Below are 25,426 nucleotides of genomic sequence, written 5' to 3'. Positions count from 1 at the left end.
GCATATGGGGCCGGCGCCCTACTGACTGAGCCACAGGCGCCGCCCTTTTAAGTTGTTTTTTAACGAGAATGAGCATTTGAGGTACCTTTGGGGCCCTCCCCTGTGTGGGTCTTTTCCTGACTGCTCTCCAGTGGTCAGCATACATTGTGCTCCATGGGCATGCTGATGACTGCTTGACATGGTCTCATGTCTTGATTCTAAAGAATTAAGGAGAAAGGCAAGATTCTTCATCCTTGCCCTGAGCAGTGTTGAAACTCTTATACAGGACTTGTGTGTTCTGTTGTCTTAAGAGTAACTTGGCTCTGAGGTCTTCATGGATCACACTGTTGGATCCTAGGGGAAAGAGACAGAGCTTTACCCAGAGTGCCTCCACCAGCGTGAGAGTCTGGAGAGCAGGCCTGCTTGTTAGGGTCATTCTGACTCAGAGTTGTTACCATCGGCTTCTAAGGAAGTGCTCAGCCATCAGCCCCTCTGTGTATACCTGTTACCACCTGCCTTCCTGACCCCATCCTCCAGGTCCACACACCCAGGCAACAAAGGGTCAGGAACATACTTTGTATATCCAGATAGACATCTTGATCTTCACCACTGGCCAAGAAAGCTTTTTGATATGGTAGAAATGAAGTGAAAAGTTCACAGGTAGAGGGAATTGGACAGTCTGCAGGTATAGCTATGGCTTTTGGGTTATTTTCAGCTACCAAGCTCTTCTATTCTAGTTTGCCTTCTTGAGGGGAGACCAAGGACCCCGTGCATTCTTTAGAATTCTTCAGAATCTTAGGATTTAGAGTCTAATGTACTGCCTGAATCTAGTCCTGAGAAATGGCTGCTCTAAAAATAAGGCTTTTCCACTTTCTTTTCCTCAATTTTTCATCCCAAAGTAGTCTAGATTGAGGTATACGCAACTTTCCAGAAGAGTGCTGTGTCAGCTACTTCTTGAGGGTAGGCAGATGAGGAGCTCTCAAACGCCTGATGGCTAACCAGTGTCAGGGGAGCTGGCCCGCCTACTTCTGATTTCCCTCATTCCAGCTGTTCTATGGACAATTCCCATGTTTAACATAATAGCTCTCATGAATTCATCCCCTGGCCACATAACCTACCCACTTTTCCTTTGGTGTGTGTGTGTCCCTGTGTTAGTGTTTATGTTTATCTGTTTCTGCAGTAACGGTGAAGGATTTTGGTGTTTCGGGTGTTTTTAAACTAACTCTCACCTGTCTTTTTCCTTCTGCGCTCACCCATGCTACCCCACTCTGCTTCTCAGATCTTGCAGTTTTCAAGGAACGACTTCGAATGCTAACAGTAGGAGGTATGAAAATAATGAGCCTTTCACCTTTCCAGAGTTGAGGACTTCATTTGAATAGGATGTGCAACTTTTCCTAGCATGCAGTTTGGGGAAAGTTGATAAAACTTCTGCCAAGTGTTTTTAAGTTTGTTAATTGTTCTGAAATATGTTTCCAAGTTACTTACCTGGTGTCATTTTGTTTCTGTCCATTTTGTGTCCCGAAGAGCATTTTTCATTTTCACTTGAGTTTCACCATTACTTCACTATGACTCCCATCTTCAGCATAGCTCTCACCTTCAGCTTCTGCGGTAGCCAGCTGGAGACCTGAGGCCATGTTCAGCTCTGCATGGTGGCTTTCCTATGCTCCAGCTTGACTGGACTCTGGATTCTTCCAGATTATGCTTCCTGAGCATTTTGGACATTTACTTCCAAAATGTTCCATGTTTGAAGGATAACTGAAGTATTAGAAAAACTTGCCAGGAATCCTTGATGCCCCTCGCTTCTGAGCAGAACACCTTTACAGAATCCAGAGTTGAGGTGCTGGGGAATCATCTGCCTGTTGTCATCCACCTTGGTGGCTGATTTCTTCCTTTCGCTCTGACTTCTTTAAGCAGTTCTCTTTTTTTTCCATCTTACTCATAATGCCTGTGAGACTCTACTTTTTAATTTAAATTTTTGTTTTGAGATCATTGTTGATTCATAGGCAGTTGTGAGAAATCGCAGAGAGATCTTGTGCCCTTTGGCCAATCTCCCCAGTAGTGACATCTTGTGAAGTTGTACATTGTATCATCAGACACTGCACTGAATCTGAGTATCTGTCACCACAAGGATGCCTTATTATGTTTTGCCACATCTATTTATAGCCACATCTATTCCCTCCTGTCCCACTCATCACATTTAACCCCTGGCAACCACTGCTATGTTCTTTGTCATTTCAGGAATGTTATACATGTGGAATCACAGTGTATAACCTTTTGGGACTGGCATTTTGCAATCAGCATAATTTTTTTAGAGATTATTCCAGGTTGTTGGTGTGTATCAATAGTGGAGAATTTTCCCTGGTGTAGTAGTACCACAATTGTTTTAACCATTCATCTGTTGAAGGACTAGATTATTCTCATTGCCCAGCTAATAGAGTTTTGCAGAGCAAACTTTTTTAATTTTGATGATGTCCAGTTTATCAGTTTTCTTTTTATGGATCATGATTGGTGTTTGGACTGTGAACACTTTCAAAGATTTTCTCCCTACATATTTTTCTAAAGGTTTTATTTCCAAAAGCTTTGCATTGTATTTCTTTGTTTTTTACATTTAAATCTAGGATCGATTCTGAGTAAATTTCTATATAGGTTATGAAGTTTATATCAAGATTCTTTTACTGTTATTTTTATGTTTTTGCCTATGAATGTCTAGTTGTTCTGGCACCATTAGCTTAAAATTCTGTCATTCTTTCATGGAGTTGCCTTTGCACTTTCCTCAAAAATTAGCTGAACTTATTTGTGTAGGTCTATTTCTGGCTTTTCTGATCTTTTCCTCTTATTCATATGTCTGTCCTTTCATAAGTGCCACACTATATTGATTACTGCAGTTTTTGAACTTTATGTTCTATTTTCAAAATTGCTTTTGACTAGTTTAGGACTTTTTCCTTTCTATATAAATTTGAGAATAAGCATGTCTCCTTCTACATAAGATTTTGCTGACCTGTTTTTTGTTTTAGTATTTTTGTGGGTTTGTTTCTTGTTTTTGTTTTGTTTTTAAGTCAATCTCACTCTGTCCCCCTGGGTAGAGTGCCATGGCATCATCATAGCTCACAGCAACCTCATTCTCTTGGGCTCAAGCAATCCTCTTGCTTCAGACTCCCAAGTATCTGGGACTATAGGCACTCAATGCCTGGCTAGTTTTTCTATTTTTATTAGAGCTGGGGTCTGTCTCCTGCTTAGGCTGATCTCAGACTTGTGAGCTAAAGGATCCTACCTGCCTTGGCCTCTCAGAATACTAAGATTATAGGTGTGAGCCACTGCGCCCAGCTTTTGTGTTTGTTTTTGAGATAGAGTCTTACTTTGTTGCCCAGGCTGGAGCACAGTGGCACCATCATAGTTCACTGCAGCCTCAAATTCCTGATTCAAGCATTCTTCCCATATCAGTTTCCCAAAGTGCTAGAATTGTGGGTGTTGAACAACTGTCACTGGCCCCCTTGCTGATATTGTGATAAGGAATCATGTTAAACATACAGATCCATCTGGGGAAAATTGAAGTTTTTACTGTGTTTCTATCCAATCCATCAGCATAGGTAGTACATCTCTTCATTTATTTAGATCTTCTTTGAGTTCATTCATTACCTTTTTGTAGTTCTCAGCATTAAGTTCCACACGTATTTTGTTAGATTTACACTTAAGTATTATTTCCTTTTAATTTTGGTATCCATATAGTCATTGGTAGTGTATAGAAATACAGTTGATTTTTGTGTTTATGTTGTGTCCTGAGACTTGATAAACTTACTTATTCTAGGACTATTTTTATAGATTCCTCAGGATTTTCTATATAGACAGGTTATCTAAAAATAGGAAATTATTTCTTCCTTTCCAATCTATCTGTGTGTCTTTTATTTCCTTTTTTTGCCTTATTGGAGTACTTAGCACTTTCAGCCCCATGTTGAATAAACGTGGTGAGTGAGAGTGGGCCAGGTGTGGTGGCCCAGCTTCTGTATCTTAGCACTCTGGGAGACAGAACTGAGAAAATCACTTGAGTTCAGGAATTTGAGACTAGCCTGAACAAGAGTGAAAATCCTTTTCTGCTAAAAAGAGAAAAATGGGCCAGGCATTGTTCTAAGCACCTATAGTTCCAGCTACTTGGGAGGCTAATGCAGAAGGATCACTTTAACCCAGGAGTTTGAGGTTGCTGTGAGCTGCCTCTTGGGGGAGGAACACATTTATAAGAGGGACTTTGCCTGGCAAATGCAGTTAGTGTAACCTTGTTCTTTGTACACTCAGTGAATCCCCAACAATTAAAAAAAAAAAAAAGTGGTGAGAGTAGATATCTTTATGTCTTTTTTCTTTTTCTTTTTTTTTTGAGACAGAGTCTCACTCTGTTGCCCTGGGTAGAGTGTTATATCATCATAGCTCACAATAACCTCAAACTCTTGGATTCAAGCAGTCCTTCTACATCAGCCTCTCAAGTAGTTGTGACTACAGGCACCCACCATCACACCTGGCTGTTTTTTCCTATTTTTAGTTTTTGAGAAGATTCTCACTCTATTGCTCTGGGTAGAGTGTTGTTATATCATCAGAGCTCACAATAACCTCAGACTCTTGGATTCAAGCACTCCTCCTACATCAGCCTCTCAAGTAGTAGTGACTACAGGCACCCACCACCACACCTGACTGATTTTTTTCTATTTTTAGTAGACTGGGTGTCAGTCAACTCAAGATGGTCTCAAACTCCTGAGCTCCAGCATTCCACTCACCTCAGCCTCCCAGAGTGCTAGGATTACAGGTGTGAGCCACCGAACCTTGCCTTATACCTTATTCTTAGGGTGAAAGTATTCAGTCTTTATTAGGTATAATCTAGCTGTAGATATTTTTTACAGATGCTATTTATCAAGTTGAGGACATTCTCCTCTATTCCTATTTTTATGATAGTTTTGTTATATGAATAGATATTGAGTTTTGTCCAGCTTTTTCCTACAACTGTGGATATGATCATATGATTTTTCTTTAATATAAAAGGTTTAATGATAATATAGTAGATTTTATTGATCAAGCTTTAAATATTCAACCAACTAGAAATAATAGGATAAACCCTTTTTGTTCATAGCGTATAATCCTGTTAATATATTGCTATAGCTATATATTTTGTAATTTTCTTCTTTTGTACTTTGCTTTTGTTATCGAGATAGTTCTGTCTTCATAAAATGAATTGAGAAGTGTTCTTCCTATTCTGTTTTCTGGAAGAGATTGTATAAATTGGTGTTAATGTTTCTTTATACATTTGATAGGATTTTTCAGCAAAACCATCTCTTAGATTTCTTTTTCAAGAGATTTTTATTAGATTTCCTTCTTAGTCATTCTTAGCTGTTCAAATTATCTATTTCTTCTGGGTAATGGTAGTTTGTGTTTTTCAAGCAACAGTAAAGTTGTCAGATGTATAGAGTCATTCATAGCGTTCCCTTATTATCTTTCTGATATCTGAAATTATGATTTGTTCCTGATATTCATGAGTTTTGTACTCTTTTTTTGTTGTTTTTGTCAGTCTGGCAAGAGGTTTTTTTCAATGTTATTGATCTTTTTAAAGAACCAGCTTCTTGTTTCATGGATTTTTCTCTTGTTTTGCTGCTCTCAACTTAATTGATTTCTGCTCATTATTTTCTTTCTTTTGCCTATTGTTTTTTGCTTGTGGTTTTTGCCTTTTTCTAGGTTCTTGGAGTAGGAACTTAGGTTATTGATTATTAGAGACTTTCTCTATTCTCTGATGTATGCATTTGCTGCTATAAATATTCATCTTGGTACTGCTTTAGGTGTCTCACCAAATTTGATGTGTTGTTATATTTTCATTTTCATTCAGTTTGACTTTTTTTTCTTTCTTTTTTTTTTTTTGTTTGGAGACAGAGCCTCGAGCTGTCACCCTGAGTAGAGTGCTGTAGCATCACAGCTCACAGCAACCTCCAACTCCTGGGCTAAAGCGATTCTTCTGCCTCCGCCTCCCAGGAAGCTGGGACTACAGGCATCCGCCACAACACTGGCTATTTTTTGTTGAAACCATCATTGTTGTTTGGTGGGCCCAAGCTGGATTCGAACCCGCCAGCTCAGGTGTATGTGGCTGGCGCCTTAGCTGCTGGAGTCACAGGTGCCGAGCCAGACGTTTTGGTTTCTTATTTAGTTTCTTGTTGTTGAGAGACTTTCTGTTACCTTTCTATTAATGCTTTCTAGTTTTGTTGTACTCATGTGCCACCTGTAAGAAAGACTCAGACCCCACTTTAGGTATAAATCAGATGGTGATATATTACACCTGCGCAGGGGACCATGGTGATTTATTATACCTGCACAGGGGACTGTGGTGATTTATTACACCTGTGCAGGCAGGGCGCAGCCCAAGAGGCAAAGGCACTGAAGAGAAAAGCAGGCTGTCTTTTATACCATTTTTGTTACCATGCAAGCAAGTAAAAACAAAAGCAGAACATGGCAGTTAGTTAGCCCAGGGGTGGGGTTACAGAGTTGGCTCGGGGGGGCTACAGGGTGGTGGTTGGTACGAGGGCAGGATTACAGCAAGTCAGGGGGTTACATCGTGGCAGCTGGCATGGGGACAAACTTGGCTTGGGAAATTTTGCTTGAGTAAGGTTTCCACCATTGTTAGCTATTGCTAGGGGGTTGGGGTAAGTTCCACCATTGTTTTACCTGTGGCTAGGAGTCTTTGGGACTCAGAGAACTTCCTTGTTCTATTCCGAAACCTGTTTGAGGAATTAACCCAAGGGGGGGGAGTTGAGACGTGCAGGGGACTCAGGCTGAGACAATTAGGGGCCTTTAGGGGTCTTTTGGCTGGGTACTACAGTTTGATTTCATTGTGATTAGAGAATGCACCTAGTGTGATTTCTGGTAAGTTTGTTGATATTTTTTTAATGGCCCAGTATATTGTATGTTTTGGTGTATGTTCCATGAGTACTTGAAAAGAATGCTATTGTTGAGACAGTGTTATGTAAATATCAATTACATGCTGTTAGTTGATGATTGGTTGTTGAGTTCTTCTCTCTCCTTGCCAATTTTCTGTCTAGTGTTTCAATCAGTTGTTGAGAGAGGGGCATTGATGTCTTCAACTATAAATGTGCAATTTGTCTTTCTCTTTTAGTCCTGCCAGGTTTTGGTTCACATATTTTGCAGCTCTGTTGTATAGGGTTGCTATGTCTCATAATATAATGTTCCTTTAAAGTCTACTTTATTCAATATTAATATAGCTATTGCTACTTTTCATTTGACTAATGTTTGCCTGATATATTTTTTCATCTTTTTACTTCCAACCTGCTTATATCATATTTGAAGTGAGTTTCTTAGAGATAAGTATCTAGTTGGGGGTTTTTTAGATCCACTTCATCAGTCTCTTTAGTATGTTTAGATCGTTTTATATTTAATGTATTTGTTGATGTACTGCCATTTTCTTCCTTATTTTCTATTCTTTTCATTTTCCTGTCCCCCAGTGGATTGTAAATCCATATATTAAAATTTTATCTTTACTTATGGTGTTTTTGAGTATATCCTCTTGTATAGCTTTCTTAGTGTTTGCTGTAGGTATTATTACATTATGTAGATATAACTTGTCACAGTCTTTTGGTATCATCACTTACATGGTTCAAGTTAAGTGTGTAACCTTACTTTACTCTTCTCCATTTATAATATAGTTGTCTTAAATAGCTTCTCTGCTATGTACAAAAGACTTAATTAAAAAAATAAAATTAAAAAAAATAGCTTCTATAAATACACGTAGAAACACATCAGACACTGTTATAAATTTGCTTCAACCATCAAACCTAATTAGAAGACCCAGAGGAGATTGAGAGTCTATTGTATTTATCCAGATTTTTGCTTTTTATATTCTTCTTTCCTGGTGTTCTAAGATTCCTTCTTCTATTGTTTCCTTTCTATTTAGAGAACTTCCTTGGTCATTCTTTTAGGGTAGGTCTATTAGTGACAAACTAAATTTTCATTCCTCTGAGAATTTTTTTTCACTTCTCCTTCATTCCTGTAGGATACTTTTGGGTGATACAGGATTCTGGTTAGACAGAATCCTTTTCTTTCAGGTCTTGGAAAGTGGTATGCCACTCCTTCTGGCCTCTATGGTTTCTAATGAGAAATTCTCTGTCATTCAAATCATTTTTTCCCTGTAGTCAAGGTGTCTTTTTTTTTTTTTTGCAGTTTTTGGCCAGGGCTGCATTAGAACCGGCCACCTGCATATGAGGCCAGCGCCCTACTCCGTTGAGTCACAGGTGCCGCCCGTAGTCAAGGTGTCATTTTACAATGGTTGTGTTCAACATTTTTGTTTTTAATTTTCAGAAGTTTAATTGTGATGTGTTTTGGCATGCATTTCTTTGAGCATATCCAGTGGATTCACTCGGCTTCTTGAATCTGTGAGTTTGGGTATTTTGCCATATTTGAGAACATTTAAGCCAAGTAACTTCTTTCTCCTGCTTCTGAAATTTCACTCACATGTATTAAATATCTTGTTATAGGCCAGGCACAGTAGCTCACGCCTGTAATCCTAGCACTCTGGAAGGCCGGCGAGGCAGGGGTGGTTTGCCTGAGTTCACAAGTTTAAGACTAGCCTGAGCAAAAGCAAGACCTGGTCTCTACTAAAAAAAAAAAAAAAAATAGAAAAAATAGAAAAACTGAGGCAAGAGGATCACTTAAGCCCAAGAGTTGGAGGTTGCTGTGAGCTGTGATGCTACGGCACTCTACTCAGGGTGACAGCTTAAGATTCTGTCTCCAAAAAAAAATTCTTGTTGTAGTCTAGTATCTGCATATGCTTGAGGCTGTACTCAGTTTTTGCTTTCTTTCAGAATGGTTAATTTCTATTGTTCTGCCTTAAGATTCATTGATTCTCTGCCCTTTCATTCTGCCATTGCCTGTCAATTAAAGTTTTTTTTTAATACCTGTTTGGCCATTCAGTTTTTTGCTGAGCCTTTGTATTCCATAACTCACTTTGTCTCCATCATGTTCATAGTTGCTCCTTGAAATTGTTTTATGATGGCTCCATCTCTGTTATCATGGTTATATCTGTTGAGTACCCTTTCTTATTCAGTCTGAGATATTCTTTATTGTTGTTGTAAATATTTTATTGAAACCAAGACTCTGGGGACATTATGATAGTCAGGATCTCATTCAAATCTTCTGTTATAGCAGACTACATCTGGACACTACTATATGGTAGAAAGGGGAGGGCACCATCTTGTTACTACAGGCGGGATGAAAGTCCTGGTCCCCTTATGTCTCCACTAGTATTAGGGTAGTGGGAGGGGTCTGATGCATTACCTCCCGTAGAGGAGGAAATTCTAGCCTCCCCTTTGGGTCTTCTCTGAAACCTCAGGGATGGGTTTGGGGCTTGGATTCATTATAGCCTGGTGAGAGTGAGTGTGGGACCACAGTATTTTTTGTGGTGTTGGCTGGAGTAGAGCAGTTACTATCTAAAAGGTTTTTTATCTTTTTTGGGCAGGGCCGGGGAGGACAGTTTCACTATGTTGCCCTTGGTAGAGTGCCATGGCATTTACAGCTCACCTCAACCTCAAACTCTTGGACTTAAGCAATTCTCTTGCCTCAGCCTCCCAAGTAGCTGAGACTACAGGCGCCTGCCACAACACCCAGCTATTTTTTTGTTATAGTTGTAATTGTTTAACAGGCCCTGGCCAGGTTCAAACCCACCAGCCCTGGCGTATGTGTCCAGTGCCCTAACCACTGGGCTACAGGTGCTGACCCAAGGTTTTTTTATCTTGATAGGCTGTCCTTTTGCTGGTCCTTTGGATAGAGAGCAGCTTTTGTTGGGCTTTTGATATCAAATACACCCCTTATACTTTGGGGGTTGCTGGTTTTTCTACTCTTGAGTCTGGGGTATTAGCAGCAACGAGAAAACCCAGGGAACTCCCCGCTGTATTTTTCCTTAAGACCTACCTGACTGGTCTGCATTTTTTCTATCTTTCAGGGTTGTCTTATGTTTATTTTACCTGTAATGTCTAAGGTTTTTAGTTGTACTTTCAGTAGGAGGAATAGGGTAAAAATGTCTACCTTTCCCAAAACATGCATCTGAAGATTTCTCAAATGCCTAAAAGGACTAGACATGGCAGGTAGTTCTGAGGCTCAACAGTATAGCCTAAGAACTGTGAATTCGGGGTGATACACATGAAAGACTGTCACATGGTAAGGCCTAGGGATGTCTGCAGGCCTGTACTTCACAGCATTGTCATGCTGAAAGATCGCGACCAGTACACAGTTCTCATATACAAGGATATACCGGACTAGTTAATGCCACAATTGAAATGCTTTCTAACAAAATGTATGTTAATTGGATCCTCTGGTCCCCTGGCCTGAAGTTTTTCATTAACACATTTCATTTCTCGAAAGTGATTTTGTTTTTCCTTCATAAACACCATAGGGCAGTTGCCCGAAAGCTTGGGCTGTAAATGACAAAAGTCACATGCTTTATCTAGGCTCTGGTGCTTGCTATGTCCTTATTATTGACAGACTAACAGGAGGAAATGGGTGAGTAGCTCGAACTAAGCTTCTACTGTCACCCTTCAGCTTTAAAAAAGCCAGATTTTCTTTTGTTTTAATAAAACAAATAAAGCTTGGAAAACACAGTTTGCTTTTAAGACGTAAAACTTTCCTAAAGCATTAGATAAATAAAAGCTGTAACTCCTAAACCCAGCTTGAATCAGTTACTTGGGGAGAATCCTGGGCCCACTTTCAGACTGATTCAATACCAGAATTGGAGCTTGGAAGCATACATTTTTATAAATCTCTCAAGGGACCCGAGTACACAGTTGCATTGGCAAACTGTGTATTAACTATATTATATTAATTAGTTATAATTATATTAATTAACTATTAATTCCATACTGGACCCTTATGTGTCACAGTGGCTCTTACTTACACTTAATTTGGCCAGGAAACAATGAGAATATTGCGTCTTGTCTAGTTAGATGTTGGAAACTTTGTAGAATACTTATTTACAGGTTCACTTTTCATTCCTGGAGCCTGAGAAAATGCTGGTGTAAGGTTTTCAAGTGCTGGTGACTCTTGAACTGTGCTCTTTGCTCTACTCTAAGAGATGTATTATGTCAGGGAAAGTGCCAAACCCGAAAAAGAACATACGGTGCCATTTACCAGCCTTCTGCTTTGACTATTATTGCAAGATGAACCAAACATAATGCCAAAGAAAGAGCCCTTCCATCTTTACCCTTTATCGGTTTGAAAAAGAGGCATCTTCCTCATAGTTAGTGCTCCAGAGAACATTAGTGATTACTTAGTTCTTGAGGAGTTACTGGATTGGGAAGAAGGGAGAGTTAGATCTGTGGCTGCCAAGTATTGCCTGCAGAATGGGCTTAGAAAGTGCAGTTTGGGAATTTCGGGAGAAGAGGACCATCCTTAATCAGAGGTCAGGGGCTATTTGCACACTGTTCTGCTGCCCACTGTTGGACCCCTGTCCAGCAGCTCTCTAACATACTGCTTGGCTACTGGTAACTGTTCTTCCCTCACTTTTTAGTCCCCCAGCCTTTTCTCATTCACCACATTTATATATGATCTGCTATTCTATTATCAGTTCCTCATTTTCTTCTTTAATTCTCACCTTAACTATTTTTATTTCGTTTTCAGTTGACTTACCCCATGGCTTTTCATGGCCTTCTCTTCCCTTGCCCAAAATTGTTTTTTATCTTTGGGACCTTGAAATAAATTAGTCTCTACATTATGAATAACTAATGCACTGAACTAATAATATGCCTATTAGCCGGTAATGTTCTCAGCTTAATTTATTGCTAAAATTTATGTTTCTGGCTGTAAAACATTACTTGTTTTTACATAGGGGTTTTTTATATAGTTTTTTTTCTCATTTTGCTCCCCTGGGGAGTTCCTTTCCCATTCCATAAACTGTGATTCCCTGCATGGCTGTTCCCTGTCTCTCCTCATCTTGCTTGTCCTGCCCACATCACCCTGCAGGATTCTACGGCCTGGATGAATCTGATCTTGACAAGGTCTTCCACTTGCCCACCACTACTTTCATCGGAGGACAGGAGTCAGCACTTCCTCTGCGGGAAATCATTCGTCGGCTAGAGGTAAGAACACGGTACAGTTTCCAGAAAAGTCTATTGGACTTACTAAGAACCTGTGTTAGCAGGATGGCTTTAAGACTAGATTTCTTCTTTCTTCTTTTTTTTTTTTCTTGGCCCCATTCCTTTAAAGATTGTGAGAGAGAACTTTTTCTTTTGCTGTTTTGCAGATAGAAACCTGTTTTTGTGATCAGTCGCAGAGAGTGATAAAAAATTCTGTTGTCAAATCCCAGTGAGGGTTTATATCAGATGTGTGACATTCCCTGGAAAGTTGGCTCTGAGGCGCAAGCCCCAAGCTGGGAATTAGCCAAATGCTGGGGCTCCTCCCCTTTCTCCCTCCGTGCTGCTCTGACTTAGACTTTACTTCCTTTTTCCCTCTCCTTGCTGAACTTTGTTAGTGCTGAGCATGCCAGGGAACTCTTTTTCATGCACACACGTTATAGATAGCAGATAAGAGATATGGCTTTGGGGTTAGGTGGCCTGTGTCTAGTCCTTCCATCCTGGGCAAATTGTAGCCTCCCTCAGTAGAAGGGTAACTTTGGTGCCCATTCCAGAAGGAAGAATGCGTGCAATGATAGGTCCGTGCCAAGTGTTAGCTATTAACTAGTACTTACTGCTGCTCATGGTATTTAGAGCAAAAGAATCAAAGATAAAACAGACTGAGAAAATACTCTGGAATGGAGTCCCTCAAAATTGAATGTACAGGAGTGGGGCCTGTTGCTCAGTGGGTAGGGCCCCAGCCCTATATACCGAGGGTGGCTGGTTCAAACCCGGCCCCGGCCAAACTGCAACAAAAAAATAGCTGGGCATTGTAGCAGGCGCCTGTAGTCCCAGCTACTCAGAATGCTGAGGCATGAGAATTGCCTAAGCCCAAGAGCTGGAGGTTGCTGTGAGCTGTGATGTTACAGCACTCTGCCAAGGGAGACAAAATAAGACTCTTGTCTCTTAAAAAAAAAAAAAAAAGTGACATAGTGAGACTCTGTTCCCCCCCCCACCCCCCCAAAAAAAATTGAATGCACAGATTGCCTGGACTCTGCCTGTCATGCAGACTCTGAATCTGTAGATAGCACCTGACAGTTCCCAGCAAGTTTGTGTGGAACCACACTGGCCACAGGACTCTCAGAGAGAGAGAGAGAGTCTATCTTCTCATGGCTGGACATTAGAACCCCGTGGGGAGCTTTCAGAAACCTCAATTCCCAAATCACAGCCCAGGTCCCATAAGTCAGAATCCCCTGCCACCCCACATATGAGCCCTTGCTGCTGCTAGTGAGGTTTAACTTGAAATTCTCTTGTCAGTGGTTCAACACTTGGCTACAGAGTGGCAGGAAAAGATCTGAGTGTTAGATGGTGGCATTTTCTGCAGTCTGTGACAAGCACATTAAATATCCTACATTGTGGTCAGCATCTCAGCCTGGAGCTGCTTCCCCACCTTCATTCCTCACTTCCGGGCTTATGGGAGAGAAGGTGGTAGAAACTGGACCTGTCAGCCTAAGAAGGAGCGGTCAGTAGGCAAGGGCAGTCAATGAGGAGTGCTCAGTGTTAACCTTCCTAGCATCTTTATCTGCACCAGCATCACCACACTAGCCTTAACCTCCAGTTCTGCCCTATTCCTCATGGGAGCCAGTAGCCACTTGTAAATATAAAAATTTAAAAATATATATTTATATATATATATATTTATATAAATATATATATATATTTTTTTTTTTTTGGTAAGACACAGAGTCTTAAGCTATCGTCCTGCGTAAAGTACCGTGCATCATATCTCACAGTTACCTCAAACTCTTGGGTTTAAGCGATCCTCTTGCCTCAGCTTCCCGAGTAACTGGGATTATAGGCACCTGCCACACCTGGCTATTTTTTGAGATGGAGTCTCACTCTGCTCTGGCTGGTCTCTAACCCGTGAACTCAGGGCAGTCCACTCCCCTCGGCTTCCCAGAGTGCTAGGATTATAGGCATAAGCCACTGCACCCAGCCCAATAACTTTTAAATATTGAAAAGATATGTTTGCTATATTGAGTCAAAGAGAAAAACTAATCTCATCTGTTTCTATAAGAAAAACTTAAATTGCACGTGGCTCACATTATGTTTCTATTGGATACTGGTGTTGTAGAAGTTCTCGTGGTATCTAGACACACCCCCACCCCACCCCAAACAGCACTCATATGGATAGTCTTTCTCCAGGTGGCCCTGCCTGCACAATACTTAGCTGCTTGTGTGCCTCACCCCACTCCCTGAGTGAATTTCTTATATCTGATCCTGTTAGGGCCGCTATCTCACGAGACCAGCCTGCACAGAGAGCTGACTTAGCACTAGCACCCTTCACCTCAGAGGAGTCCCGTTGGGGAGCCCAGCAGCTCATCATTAAGCTCTCTCACTGGAAAGCTCCCCTAGGGTTGCCATCTCCATAGCAAGCCGCAGTGTCTCCTTTCAGGGGCCCCTTCAGCACCTTTCTTCCCAAAGAGCAGAATCAGGGCAGGGGTGCTAATGTCCTTTGTGGCTAACTTCCTCTCTGAATCTTGAGTCCCAAATAGTCCTGATTTTGTCATGTTAAAGGGATTTAGAGCCTACAGCATGTTAAAGATCCCTCCTCATTGACCACCCTTGCCTGCTGACCGCTCCTTCTTAGGCTGACACATAGGTCCAGCATGCCTCCCTTTCAGCCCAGTTGATGCTAGAGCCCTGGAGTTGGCTCTTATTGTCTGGGACAGTTGGACCTGGACCCTACAAGGTATAATCACTCCTGTCCCCAGAGTGGCCCAGGCATAGATGACCCTGTTGTCACAATAGTTTACAGACATTTGCATAAGCTCCTCAGCATCTTGCCTGATGGTGGTACTTGACTTATTTATGTGTGTATGTGTTAGATTGGCATAATCAGGTATAATTTAAGCCATTAGTCACATGACACAGTGGTCAACTTATAGCTCTTTAAAACATTAAAGGAAGTGACCTCTTGGCTTCTTGAAATTTGTCTCTTTAGAGAAACTCAGTTCCTAAAACTTGCTCCCCTTTTCTCCTTGAAATGTAACAAGAACAGGAAAAACAAAACATGATCCAGAGGCTAGTAACTATATCTCTAATTTAATAGACAACATCATGTGGATAATGTTGGAGAGGTACTGATTTCTAGAGCTTTTAACTGAACAGTTTCCTGAACTGAACTGAATTGTTCAATAATGGGAATTCTGCCCCCATCAAGTATAAAAAGGAAAGGCCTGCAGGTAGTTGTGCTGCGTCTGCATTCGTGGACAGCAGCAGTGATGAAAGGAAGATTCTCCCCCTCCCCAGCAAGTCACTTAGGGCTAAGACAGCAAAGAGTGGACAGGGAGCTAGTCACTGGGTTGGCAACTCTGACATGGACCCGAGGGAGGGTGAGTCGTCTTTGTTGATATGAATAGCCATGCTGAGCCATGCCTTCTTGAACAGATGTCTACAGAAATATGCTTTCTTCTGCTGGTTGGTCAGGCACTGTGGTTCCCTAAATGTCTGTAAAATGAGCTAGTATTAGCTAAAATGTTAGGGACAGGGAGCTAATTCATACTGTGGACTTTTTGTGCATCCAATTTAAAAATTCCCAGTTTTATCGTCATTGATGTCATTAGGAAGTATGATTTACTGTTGTCATAGTCCATTTTGTGTTATGAAGAAATATCTAAGGCTGAGTGTAGTGAAAAAAGTTATTTGTCTCATGATTCTGATGGTTGGAAAACTCATGCATCTGGTGAGAGCTTCAGGCTGCTTCTGCTCAGGCAGAGGGGAGCACTCAGAGATCATGTGGCCAGAGAGGAAGCAAGGGGTGGGCAGGTGCCAGGCTGTTTTTAGCAACCAGTTCTTGGAAATAATAGAGTGAAAACTCACCTCTGAGGGAGGGCATTAATCTGTTCATGAGGGATCTGTACCCCAGGAGCAAAACACCTCCCATTAGGCCCCACCTCCAGCACTGGGGATCAGATTTCAACATGAGGTTTGGAGGGAACATCCAAACCTTAGCAGGGTTTAATGAAAATACCTTAAATACCACTATCTGTCCCAATAGCATTTCCTCTTTCTCTTCCTTTCATCACTGCTGCAGAATTTCCTTCTGTTGACTAGGATGATAACTAGCATATTGCAGTTAACCATAATTTTGAGTTCAGACAAAGTTTGCTTTGTTTCATAGTCATGTGGCCTGTGTGTAAGAAGACCCACACTCCCCACCTCACCCCCATCCCGCATAGTACAGGGACCTGATCTTAGATCTGGAACTGCCTGATCTAGACCTTTAACTGCCCTGACAGCTGGTTTCCCTGTCTATTGTGAAAACCAGATGGGGTCACAGACAGGAGGTGCTGAGCAGGACTTAATGCTCTGAGTACTCTGGCAGTGGTGACTGCTGTGCAGACAGTTAAAGTTGTTTCCAGGGTCTTTAAAGTGTCTCTATGGCTACAGCGGGGCCCATTTCCTTTTTACTCTATGCCAACTTGGAGTGTGCTTTCAGACCCTCATTCTGGTCCTCCAGGACGCTGTGCAGATCAAGCCCTGGGCCTGGGCCTCTGCAGCATGGATTTCTGAGAGCCCAGAGCCTCCTCTCAGAAATCTTTCTCTTCTCTTCTCGGTTGTCTCCTATTCTTCCGAGCCTTGGAGTGTGGACCCAGTAAAGGAAATACTGGTCTGCTCAGGACCCTTACTTTAGTCATGTAGGCAATCCTGCTTCTTTGTTGCTGAGAACAGTCATTTATTAAAAAGTAGGAGTTGGCCAGGTACTGTGGTTCACACCTATAATCCTAGCACTTTGGGAGACCAAGGTGGGAGGATTGCTTAAGGCCAGGAGTTAAAAACACCAGATAGGGCAACATACCAATATTCTCTACAGAAAAACAGGAACATTAGCTGTGCCTGGTGGCACACACCTGTAGTGTCAGCTACTGGGGAGGCTGAGTCAAGCTGATCAGTTGAGCCCAAGAGTTTGAGGTTGCAATGCGCTATGATGACACCACTGCACTTTAGCCCAGGCAACAGAGAGAGACCCTATCTCCAAAATAAAGAAATTAAAAATTGTGCAAATCTTGGGGCGGCGCCTGTGGCTCAGTGAGTAGGGCGCCGGCCCCATATACCGAGGGTGGTGGGTTCAAACCCAGCCCCGGCCAAACTGCAACCAAAAAATAGCCGAGCATTGTGGCAGGCGCCTGTAGTCCCAGCTGCTCCGGAGGCTGAGGCAAGAGAATCACATAAGCCCAAGAGCTGGAGGTTGCTGTGAGCCGTGTGACGCCACGGCACTCTACCAAGGGCAGTAAAGTGAGACTCTGTCTCTACAAAAAAAAAAAAAAAAAATTGTGCAAATCTTAAATGGCCTTTGAGCCCATGGCAGCACATGGGCCTTCCTGATAGGGGTGGTGGGTACATGTCTGACTTGAGGACAGCCTGCCTTTCCTAGAGAGGGACTCAGTCCCACAGCTGATAAGGCCTGTGCTTCTTGCTATGAAGGTAATGGAATGGAACTGGGGTTGCTCCTTGGCCTGGCCTCTGGAGGGCAGGAGGTTCTTGTGAGTGATCCAGGTTCTTGAAGGGAATACTTCGTGGCCCTGTGAGGAGAGCCTTGGCCTGCCAGCCCTCCGAGTCTGTTTCCTTGGCCGCCTGGCTCAGGTGGGATTGAGAAGGAACCCCTGCTCCTGCCCTGCCCTGCCCCTCTCCTACCTTCTGGCTGAATGGGCGTTCAGCTCTTGTCATTCAGCCAATGTGGTTAGAAGTCCCTTGCCTGTGTGTGTCTGTGGATAGATGGCCTACTGCCAGCACATCGGGGTGGAATTCATGTTCATCAATGACCTGGAGCAGTGCCAGTGGATCCGGCAGAAGTTTGAAACCCCTGGGATCATGCAATTCACCAATGAAGAGAAGCGGACCCTGCTAGCCAGGCTTGTGCGATCCACCAGGTATGAGTCTGGCCCAGGGTCCCAGGGCACATGCTCCCAGGGAAGCAGTGGCCCCAAGTGTATTGTTTGGGCCTGTGTGCAGCCCATTGGCTGAGGAGTAGGTATGGCTGCAGCCACACACATGTGAAGAGCCACCACTAAGCAAGTCAGTCAGCCTCTGAGAGCCTCCCGTTGTCATTCAGGAAAGCATGACTTTAGGACTGGCCCTCATGACACAACGCTTCAAGGTGGCTTGTTCCCCATGCAGGTTTGAGGAATTTCTGCAGCGGAAGTGGTCCTCCGAGAAGCGCTTTGGTCTGGAAGGCTGCGAGGTGCTGATCCCTGCCCTTAAGACCATCATTGACAAGTCGAGTGAGAATGGAGTGGACTACGTGATCATGGGCATGCCTCACAGGTACTGCCAGGAACACACCCCACTGGTGTTCTGCCGTGCCTGTGGGCTGCGAAAGAGGCACCAGGTTGGGGCCCTGGGTGAGCAACCATTCCCTCCTCTGTTGCCAGTTGTGAACCTGAACTCATTGAATATGTGAGGGTGTCTTGTTTTGCAGGGGGTTCTCAAATCCTCTGCCCCTGGAGGACTCCGCAGAGTCACTATCACAGCTAAGGCCGCATATGGTTTCACACTGGCGTTTGACCTTACATTGCATTTTTATAATAGCTAAACCCTGATGCTTTTGTCAGGGTCTTAACCTGGAAGGAAAGCTGTTTCCTTAACATTGAATGGGAGGCCAAGATCTCAGAACTAGGGGTGGGGCACAGGGAGGCAGGAGAGGCTGAGGAAGCCACCAGCACATGGTATTTCTGCACTTTCTATTGCCTACCACATTATGGTCTTGCGTGCCTAGAAGGCGGGGTCTGGGTCACAGTTACTCTTAGAGAAGAAGGAAGCACTATGTCTTGGGAAAGAGGAGGGGCTGATAGCAACTTTTCCTGCTGTCTAAGAGCCCGACCCAGGCTCTGCTCACCCCACTTCCCCCAATATGTCTCAGGGGGCGTCTGAATGTGCTTGCGAATGTCATCAGGAAGGAGCTGGAGCAGATTTTCTGTCAGTTTGATTCAAAGCTGGAGGCAGCTGATGAGGTAAGGCACCCATGTAGAGACACACTCGGCATATTCTCAGCCTACACAAGGCCCCTTGCTGCGCTTGTTTCTCAGAACCACTTACCAGGGGCTCCATTCTTCTGTACCATTTATGGGTTTCCTTCCTTGGAAGAATTTCAACATTGGAACAAGGGAAGTGGCAGTGTCCCTTCTCTCAGTCAGAGGCCCAGCAGTCCCACAGTCCTCTGGGCACAAGGATGTTCCCTCTGGCCAAGGATCTGAATCCCTATGTCCTGGGTAGGAGTGAATCTGGGCAAAGGCATTCCCATCCTTCAGTGTCAGGGTCCAAAAGGTAGACATCCTATATAAAAGCACTGTTGTGGCCCAGACTCAACGTTTACCCCATCAGGGCTCTGGAGATGTGAAGTATCATCTGGGCATGTATCACCGGAGGATCAACCGTGTGACTGATAGGAACATCACCTTGTCCCTGGTGGCCAACCCTTCCCACCTTGAGGCTGCAGACCCTGTGGTGATGGGCAAGACAAAAGCTGAGCAGTTTTACTGCGGGGACACGGAGGGGAAAAAGGTAAGGCCCTGGGAGAGGCCTGTGAGGAAGGTTCCTCTGGCCCCACATTGCAATGTGGGGCTCTAATTGCTGATACAGCCCAGAGCCCATGGTGGTACGATTCTGGAGTTTTAACAAAATATTCTAAACAAACTTAAAAGAATAACAATAGTAAAATAGTCCTGCTTATAAATATATCTCCTTTCAAAGTTGTAATCGCCAGAACTAGGTATGGAGTTTGCCTTTGCCTTCATATGTCTATAGAGGAGCCAGATTTGCCATTGCTGTTGGTGGACAAAGAGGTGTTTCCACTGAAAAAGAGGAGAATCTTTGTAAGGAAAAGTGTGGTTAAGCGTGAGCAGCAATTGGGCACTGAGAGATATCAGGAGAAATGGGCTCGCTGCTAGCTGAGGTAGGAGGTCACAAGAGATGGAGGGACAGGCTCACAGGTGTGAGAGGGGTCCTGCTTCCGCATTTTCAGTTGTGCCACAGTGAACCGTGAGTTAAAAGTAGTGCACCAGGGGCGGCGCCTGTGACTCAGTGAGTAGGGCACCAGCCCCATATACTGAGGGCGGCAGGTTCAAACCCGGCCCCAGCCAGCTAAAACAGCAATGACAGCTGCAACAATAACAACAACAACAAAAAGCCAGGCGTCATGGCAGGCGCCTGTAGTCCCAGCTACTCGGGAGGCCGAAGCAAGAGAATCGCGTAAGCCCAAAAGGTGGAGGTTGCTGTGAGCTGTGATGCCACAGCACTCTACCAAGTAGGACAAAGTGAGACTGTCTCAAAAAGGAAGTTAGAGCAGCAGTCTGCTGGTGTATAGAAATCCTCAGTGGGTTACAACTATTTACCCTCAAGATAGAATTCTATCTATAGGCAATAGTGTTATTATTACTTAATGGTGACCTAAAACTCAAGTTATCAGAAAAAGCATAAATAATCGAAAAAAAAATTATAATGTCTCCTGTGTGTGTTCTGGGGAACATATAAAGGAGAAATCACCAGCCTGCCTCAGGAGTCTCTTTTCTTTTTAAATCATGCATAAGGAAGCTAATAGAACATACAGTGTGGTAGGAAACTGCAGTTAACCATGGAGAGCCTCAGGAGAGGTATGTGTGGGTATGGGCTAGAGTCGGACAAGGGAGAGAAAGCAGTCAGGCCTCTCCTCAGCCGAGTAGGTAGTTGTCATACTGCAAAAATGGCATGATTTATGTAGATAAAGATGAAAGGCAGGAGCAGAGACACAGAGCAGGGAGAGTCCAGCCTCCCAGGTGGGCCCTAGAGAGAGAGTCAGCTTTCTTAGAGGTGGAGCCAATTATTAGTTTACTGGGTTCCGTAATTGAAAGTACTATAGATGTACTAGTATTATGCTTAGAGGATTAGTGGAAGAGAGACCACAATTACGGGTCATAAAGTCAGACTGGGGGTTCATTGGGAACAGGAAATAATTCCTGCATTGATCAGCACTCAGTATAAAGTAAAAATGTTACTCATGGGGACATAGAGGTCATTGCACCACAGCATTGAGTTCAGGGGTCAGGATAGTACCAAAGAAACTCCAAGTAGATGCAAATAGGCCTTTGTTGGGAGACATGCAGTACCCAAGACCAGTGACGACGCTGGGTGTCTGGGGGTGCTTATCCTAGGAGAGATTGGCTGGGGATAGGGAAAACCAGCATTGGGGTGGCTGGTGCCTTTGGAATTTCAGGCATCCTTAGCTAGGATGCTTGCCCAAGGACTGAGTAGTGGAACAAGATTGCAGAAACTTTGGGTGACTCCTACATTCATAAATTATGGACAGAAATGTACTCGAGCAATACTTACAATACTGGAAATTTCCCAAAAAGGAATAAAATTATTAGAGAAACAGCAGGGGAATATTAAAAAACTGCTGTGAATAGTCACACTAATTGGTCCTTTTGTCTGATGTCAAGACAAGGAAGCTGGTTAGCCTCTATTTGGTCACAAATCTGCACGTAGCCAATTCTGGGCTGTCCCTTTGTTTTCATGTCCACACACACTGTGTGGTCACTTGTTTGCCCTTGTCCTGGTGTGGACAGCTGCCAGTTCCTCTTTCTGAGCTACCCCCTCATTTTGCCCCAAGCCCTTACATGTCCTCAGCCAGATCAGCAGCAGGCTCAGCCTTATGCCTGTTCCTGCTACTCTTTTGACACCCTTGGATTTCTGTTAAATCCAGAATTCAGGGAGCTGCAATGTGTGTTACATAACTCCCAGCATTCAAGAAAAATTGCATACTTTCTATAAATGTAGCTGGGGTCATCTCACAACCTCATGTGTGATTGTGAAACTGACCCAGTTTGGCTCAGTGTTAATGTGGCCTTTGGGCTATTTGTCCAAGAAAGCGCATCCTCACTGCAGCAGTGCAACCTATAGCAAGGAGAACCCGCCCCTGCCAGAGACATGCGTCAGGCTGCCAGGGTCATGCCATCAGACACATGGAGATTCCTCACATCTGTGAGAGGAGATTTCTGTAGCCAGTTACCTCTCTGTAGTATGACAAGGCAGTAGCAAAATGATGTCACCTGAAGATCAGGGAAAATCTCAGGATGAGGAGACTAACTACAAGTATCCATCAAAAGACTGAGATTACACTGAAAAGTATCTGCAGGAAGAAATGACACACTGTGGGAATCAGGGAAAAAATGAAATATCAGTGACTTAAAATCAGTGGTTTCTACACTCAACAAGGCAGCCAATCTGGGCATTGTGTCAGAGCTCTACAACCCTCCCAGGGGACCCTGAGCAAACCAGCAGCTTGTGCCCATGTCCTTTTGTTCTAATGAACATCCATCACATTCACCAAAAAGCAAGACGTGTGGTTTCATTTTTAAAACATTCTAGGTTTTGTCTCTAACAAGGAAATCATGAGCCCTCCCTTCCTTGCAAGGAAGACTTCACATAGTAGTGAGAAGCAGGGTGGTGATGGCAACTCAGGGAGGCACAGGTCAGCAGGCCCATGGGCAGTGTTATTTCAGCTTGCCCAGCCACAGTGCCCAGTTGTTCGACCAAATGCCTGTCTAGATGTTAGTTCCTGTGAAGACGTTTTTTAGATGGTTAGCATTTAAGCCAGTGGGCTTTAAATAAAGCACGTGACCCTCCACAATATAGGTGGGCCTCATCTGATAAGTTCAAGGACTTTGAAAGAAAGATTGAGATCCCCAAAGAAGAAGGAATTCTGCCGGTCATCCAAAGATGATCGTTGGACTCAAGCCGCAACATCAGGTCCTCCCTGGGTTTCCAGCCCATTACCTTAAAAATTAATCATTTTCTCTCTCCTTACCCTACTATCCTATTACTGCTTCTCTCTGGAGAACCCTGAGACAAAGGGTTTGGAGAGGCATAGGCTGTGTATCCAAGGAGTAGAGGTGCAAAGGGCTCTCATGTTTGGTGCATCAGGGACGCTGAGCAAGTAGGTAAACGTATCTAAGGAGATGGGAACAGAGTGTGTCACAGCTGTGGGAGATATTTATAGGTATGGAAGGAGGTGGCTTAGGAAGGTGTTGAATTGGAATTTGAAGGTATCAGTATGAACTCATAGTTTTATTACATATACACACTCACAGAAATAGCCCTGTATGTGTGCGCATGTAGATGCACACGTGTTTTCTAGCTGTGTCTTGAATGGGCCTAGAAATGATGATATCCTAGTAGCAGTGAGCACACAAATATTGGTCTTAAATCCCATTGTCTGTTAGAGGAACCAGGGTCCTTAGAGAAACAGCTGATTCCAAGGCTAAGCAGGGACAGCAAAACATAAGGCTGCACTGCTCTGTTGTACCAGAAAGCAGGAGAGCGCTCGTGATGACGGGGACCTGTCCAGAGACACAGGAGGCTGCTGGGAGGAGCTCCCTCCCCCATTTTTGGAACAACATGCGCCTCAAAATAACCAACGATATTGATGAGTTACATAGAAACTATCAAATAAAATAGGAACGATGAGTCCATATTAATACAAATGTATAAATGGGGCAGGAGGAAAGTTCTTCCTTGCAGAGAATAGCACCTAATAAATGTAGGAGAAACCCAAATTGGTGTTTGCCATCCATCAACCATCCAGAGGGCTAATTTAGGTGCCTTTGTCAGTGATGCTGAAGCTGGGGTGGAGGTTTGAGAAGAGACAGAATATAGTTTCTTTTTTTTTTTTTTTTTGAGGCAGAGTCTCACTTTGTTGCCCTGGGTAGAGTGCCGTGGCATCACAGTTTACAGCAACCTCAAATTCTTGGGCTCAAGCGATTCCCAAGTAGCTGGGACTATAGGCACTGGGTTTTAGCAACAAGATCTTGCTCTGGCTCAGGCTGGTCTCGAACTTGTGAGCTCAAGCAATCCATCTGCCTCATCCTCCCAGAGTCCTAGGATTAGAGGCATGAGCCACCATGAAACTCTAGCCCAGAATCTCAAGATTCTCCTCATAAAATACTACCACTGTCCTCGTTACCAAGGAGAAAATGGTGAGTTATAGGGAGAATGGCAGACCCTGGCCTATCCAGGTGACCAGAGTTTACCTGAGCTAATGCAGTGTGTCCTTCCCGAATGAGTACCTAAGGCCTGTCAGGGTGTGAAGATGGGAAGACGAGGAGCTGAAGAGACGGGGAAGCCAGTGCCACCCTTCCCACATGGAGTCTGGGCTCGGTGGCTGAGCCAGTGCTGCTCCTGGAGAGGAAGGTCTGAGTGATCTTGTTGGAGAGAAACCCATGGGGACATTGGGTCTGTGGCTGTCTCTCCTGTGCTCAAAACAGACAGTGATGGCAGGATGACAGAGTACCTTTGTGTGGAAAAGACACACCAAGGCACTAGCAAATTGGACTGGGAAGAGGGGGCTGGGGGTCCTTTCTGCTTTCTGTCTTTGAAATTATCTCAAACAAATTATTTTTTGAAAGAAATGATGACACATTTCCTCTCTGCCTTGTGACCTTGGTGATTAGGACATGTGGTATTTAGGGGTCTCCTTTGGTGTCTTCAGGTCATGTCCATCCTGCTGCATGGGGACGCCGCGTTTGCTGGCCAGGGCATCGTCTATGAGACCTTCCACCTCAGCGACCTGCCATCCTACACAACTCACGGCACGGTGCACGTGGTTGTCAACAACCAGGTACCTTGCATCAGCCAGAGGGTTTGACTTAGGGTTCTTACTTAGAACATCTGAATCAGCAATTTCATTATTTTCTTATTATAAAAATATGTTATTAAAAACTTGTACAATGCAGAAAACTTTTTTTTTTTTTTTGAGACAGAGTTTCACTTTGTCACCCTTGGTAGAGTGCTGGGGCATCACAGCTCACAGCAACCTCAAACTCTTGGGCTTAAGTGATTCTCTTGCCTCAGCCTCCCAAGTAGCTGGGACTACAGGTGCCTGCCACAACACCCAGCTATTTTTGTTGTTGTTGTCATTATTGTTTAGCAGGCCCAGGCTGGGTTCGAACTCAGCAGCTCCGGTGCATGTGGCCAGCACCCTAACCACTGAGCGACGGGCAATAAGCCAGTACATCATTTTTTAATGTTCTCATTAGTGTCTCACTATTTCTGATCTGTGCTTCAGTCAGTGTAACAAAGGAAATTATTCAAAAGCCATTTAAGATAAATACAGAATTCTTAGGCCTCTCCTAGGACCCATGGTTTTGCTCTTTTTCTTTTTCTTTTTTATTTATTTATTTTTGCAGTTTTGGGCTGGGGCTGGGTTTGAACCCGCCACCTCTGGCATATGGGGCCAGCGCCCTACTCCTTTGAGCCACAGGCACTACCTTCTCTTTTTCTTTTTTAATCTCTTAACTGCTTTGACTCACTGCTCATGATGTGGTGTGAAGTCAGTAAAG

At 43.6% G+C, this 25,426-nt stretch overlaps 1 protein-coding gene across 4 annotated transcripts in view; it reads left to right on the top strand.

Moving 5' to 3' along the window:
* The window catches only part of OGDH (oxoglutarate dehydrogenase), an 87,732-nt gene that overhangs the window by 43,463 nt on the left and 18,843 nt on the right, over nt 1–25,426 (top strand). For 2 of the 4 annotated variants that reach the window (XM_053608345.1, XM_053608342.1), the window contains exons 5-11: nt 1,259–1,303; nt 11,965–12,080; nt 17,832–17,986; nt 18,234–18,380; nt 18,976–19,066; nt 19,437–19,616; nt 24,577–24,705. In XM_053608345.1, the coding sequence (XP_053464320.1) occupies nt 1,259–1,303; nt 11,965–12,080; nt 17,832–17,986; nt 18,234–18,380; nt 18,976–19,066; nt 19,437–19,616; nt 24,577–24,705 (863 nt within the window). The remainder of the gene's footprint in view (nt 1–1,258; nt 1,304–11,964; nt 12,081–17,831; nt 17,987–18,233; nt 18,381–18,975; nt 19,067–19,436; nt 19,617–24,576; nt 24,706–25,426) is intronic. The other 2 variants (XM_053608343.1, XM_053608344.1) reach the window with 1 other exon arrangement.

Source organism: Nycticebus coucang, chromosome 11 (assembly GCF_027406575.1).
Source record: "Nycticebus coucang isolate mNycCou1 chromosome 11, mNycCou1.pri, whole genome shotgun sequence".
Classification (NCBI taxonomy): Eukaryota; Metazoa; Chordata; class Mammalia; order Primates; family Lorisidae; genus Nycticebus; species Nycticebus coucang.
The sequence above is the reverse complement of the archived record's forward strand: the minus strand, read 5'-3'. Positions and strand labels throughout refer to the sequence as shown.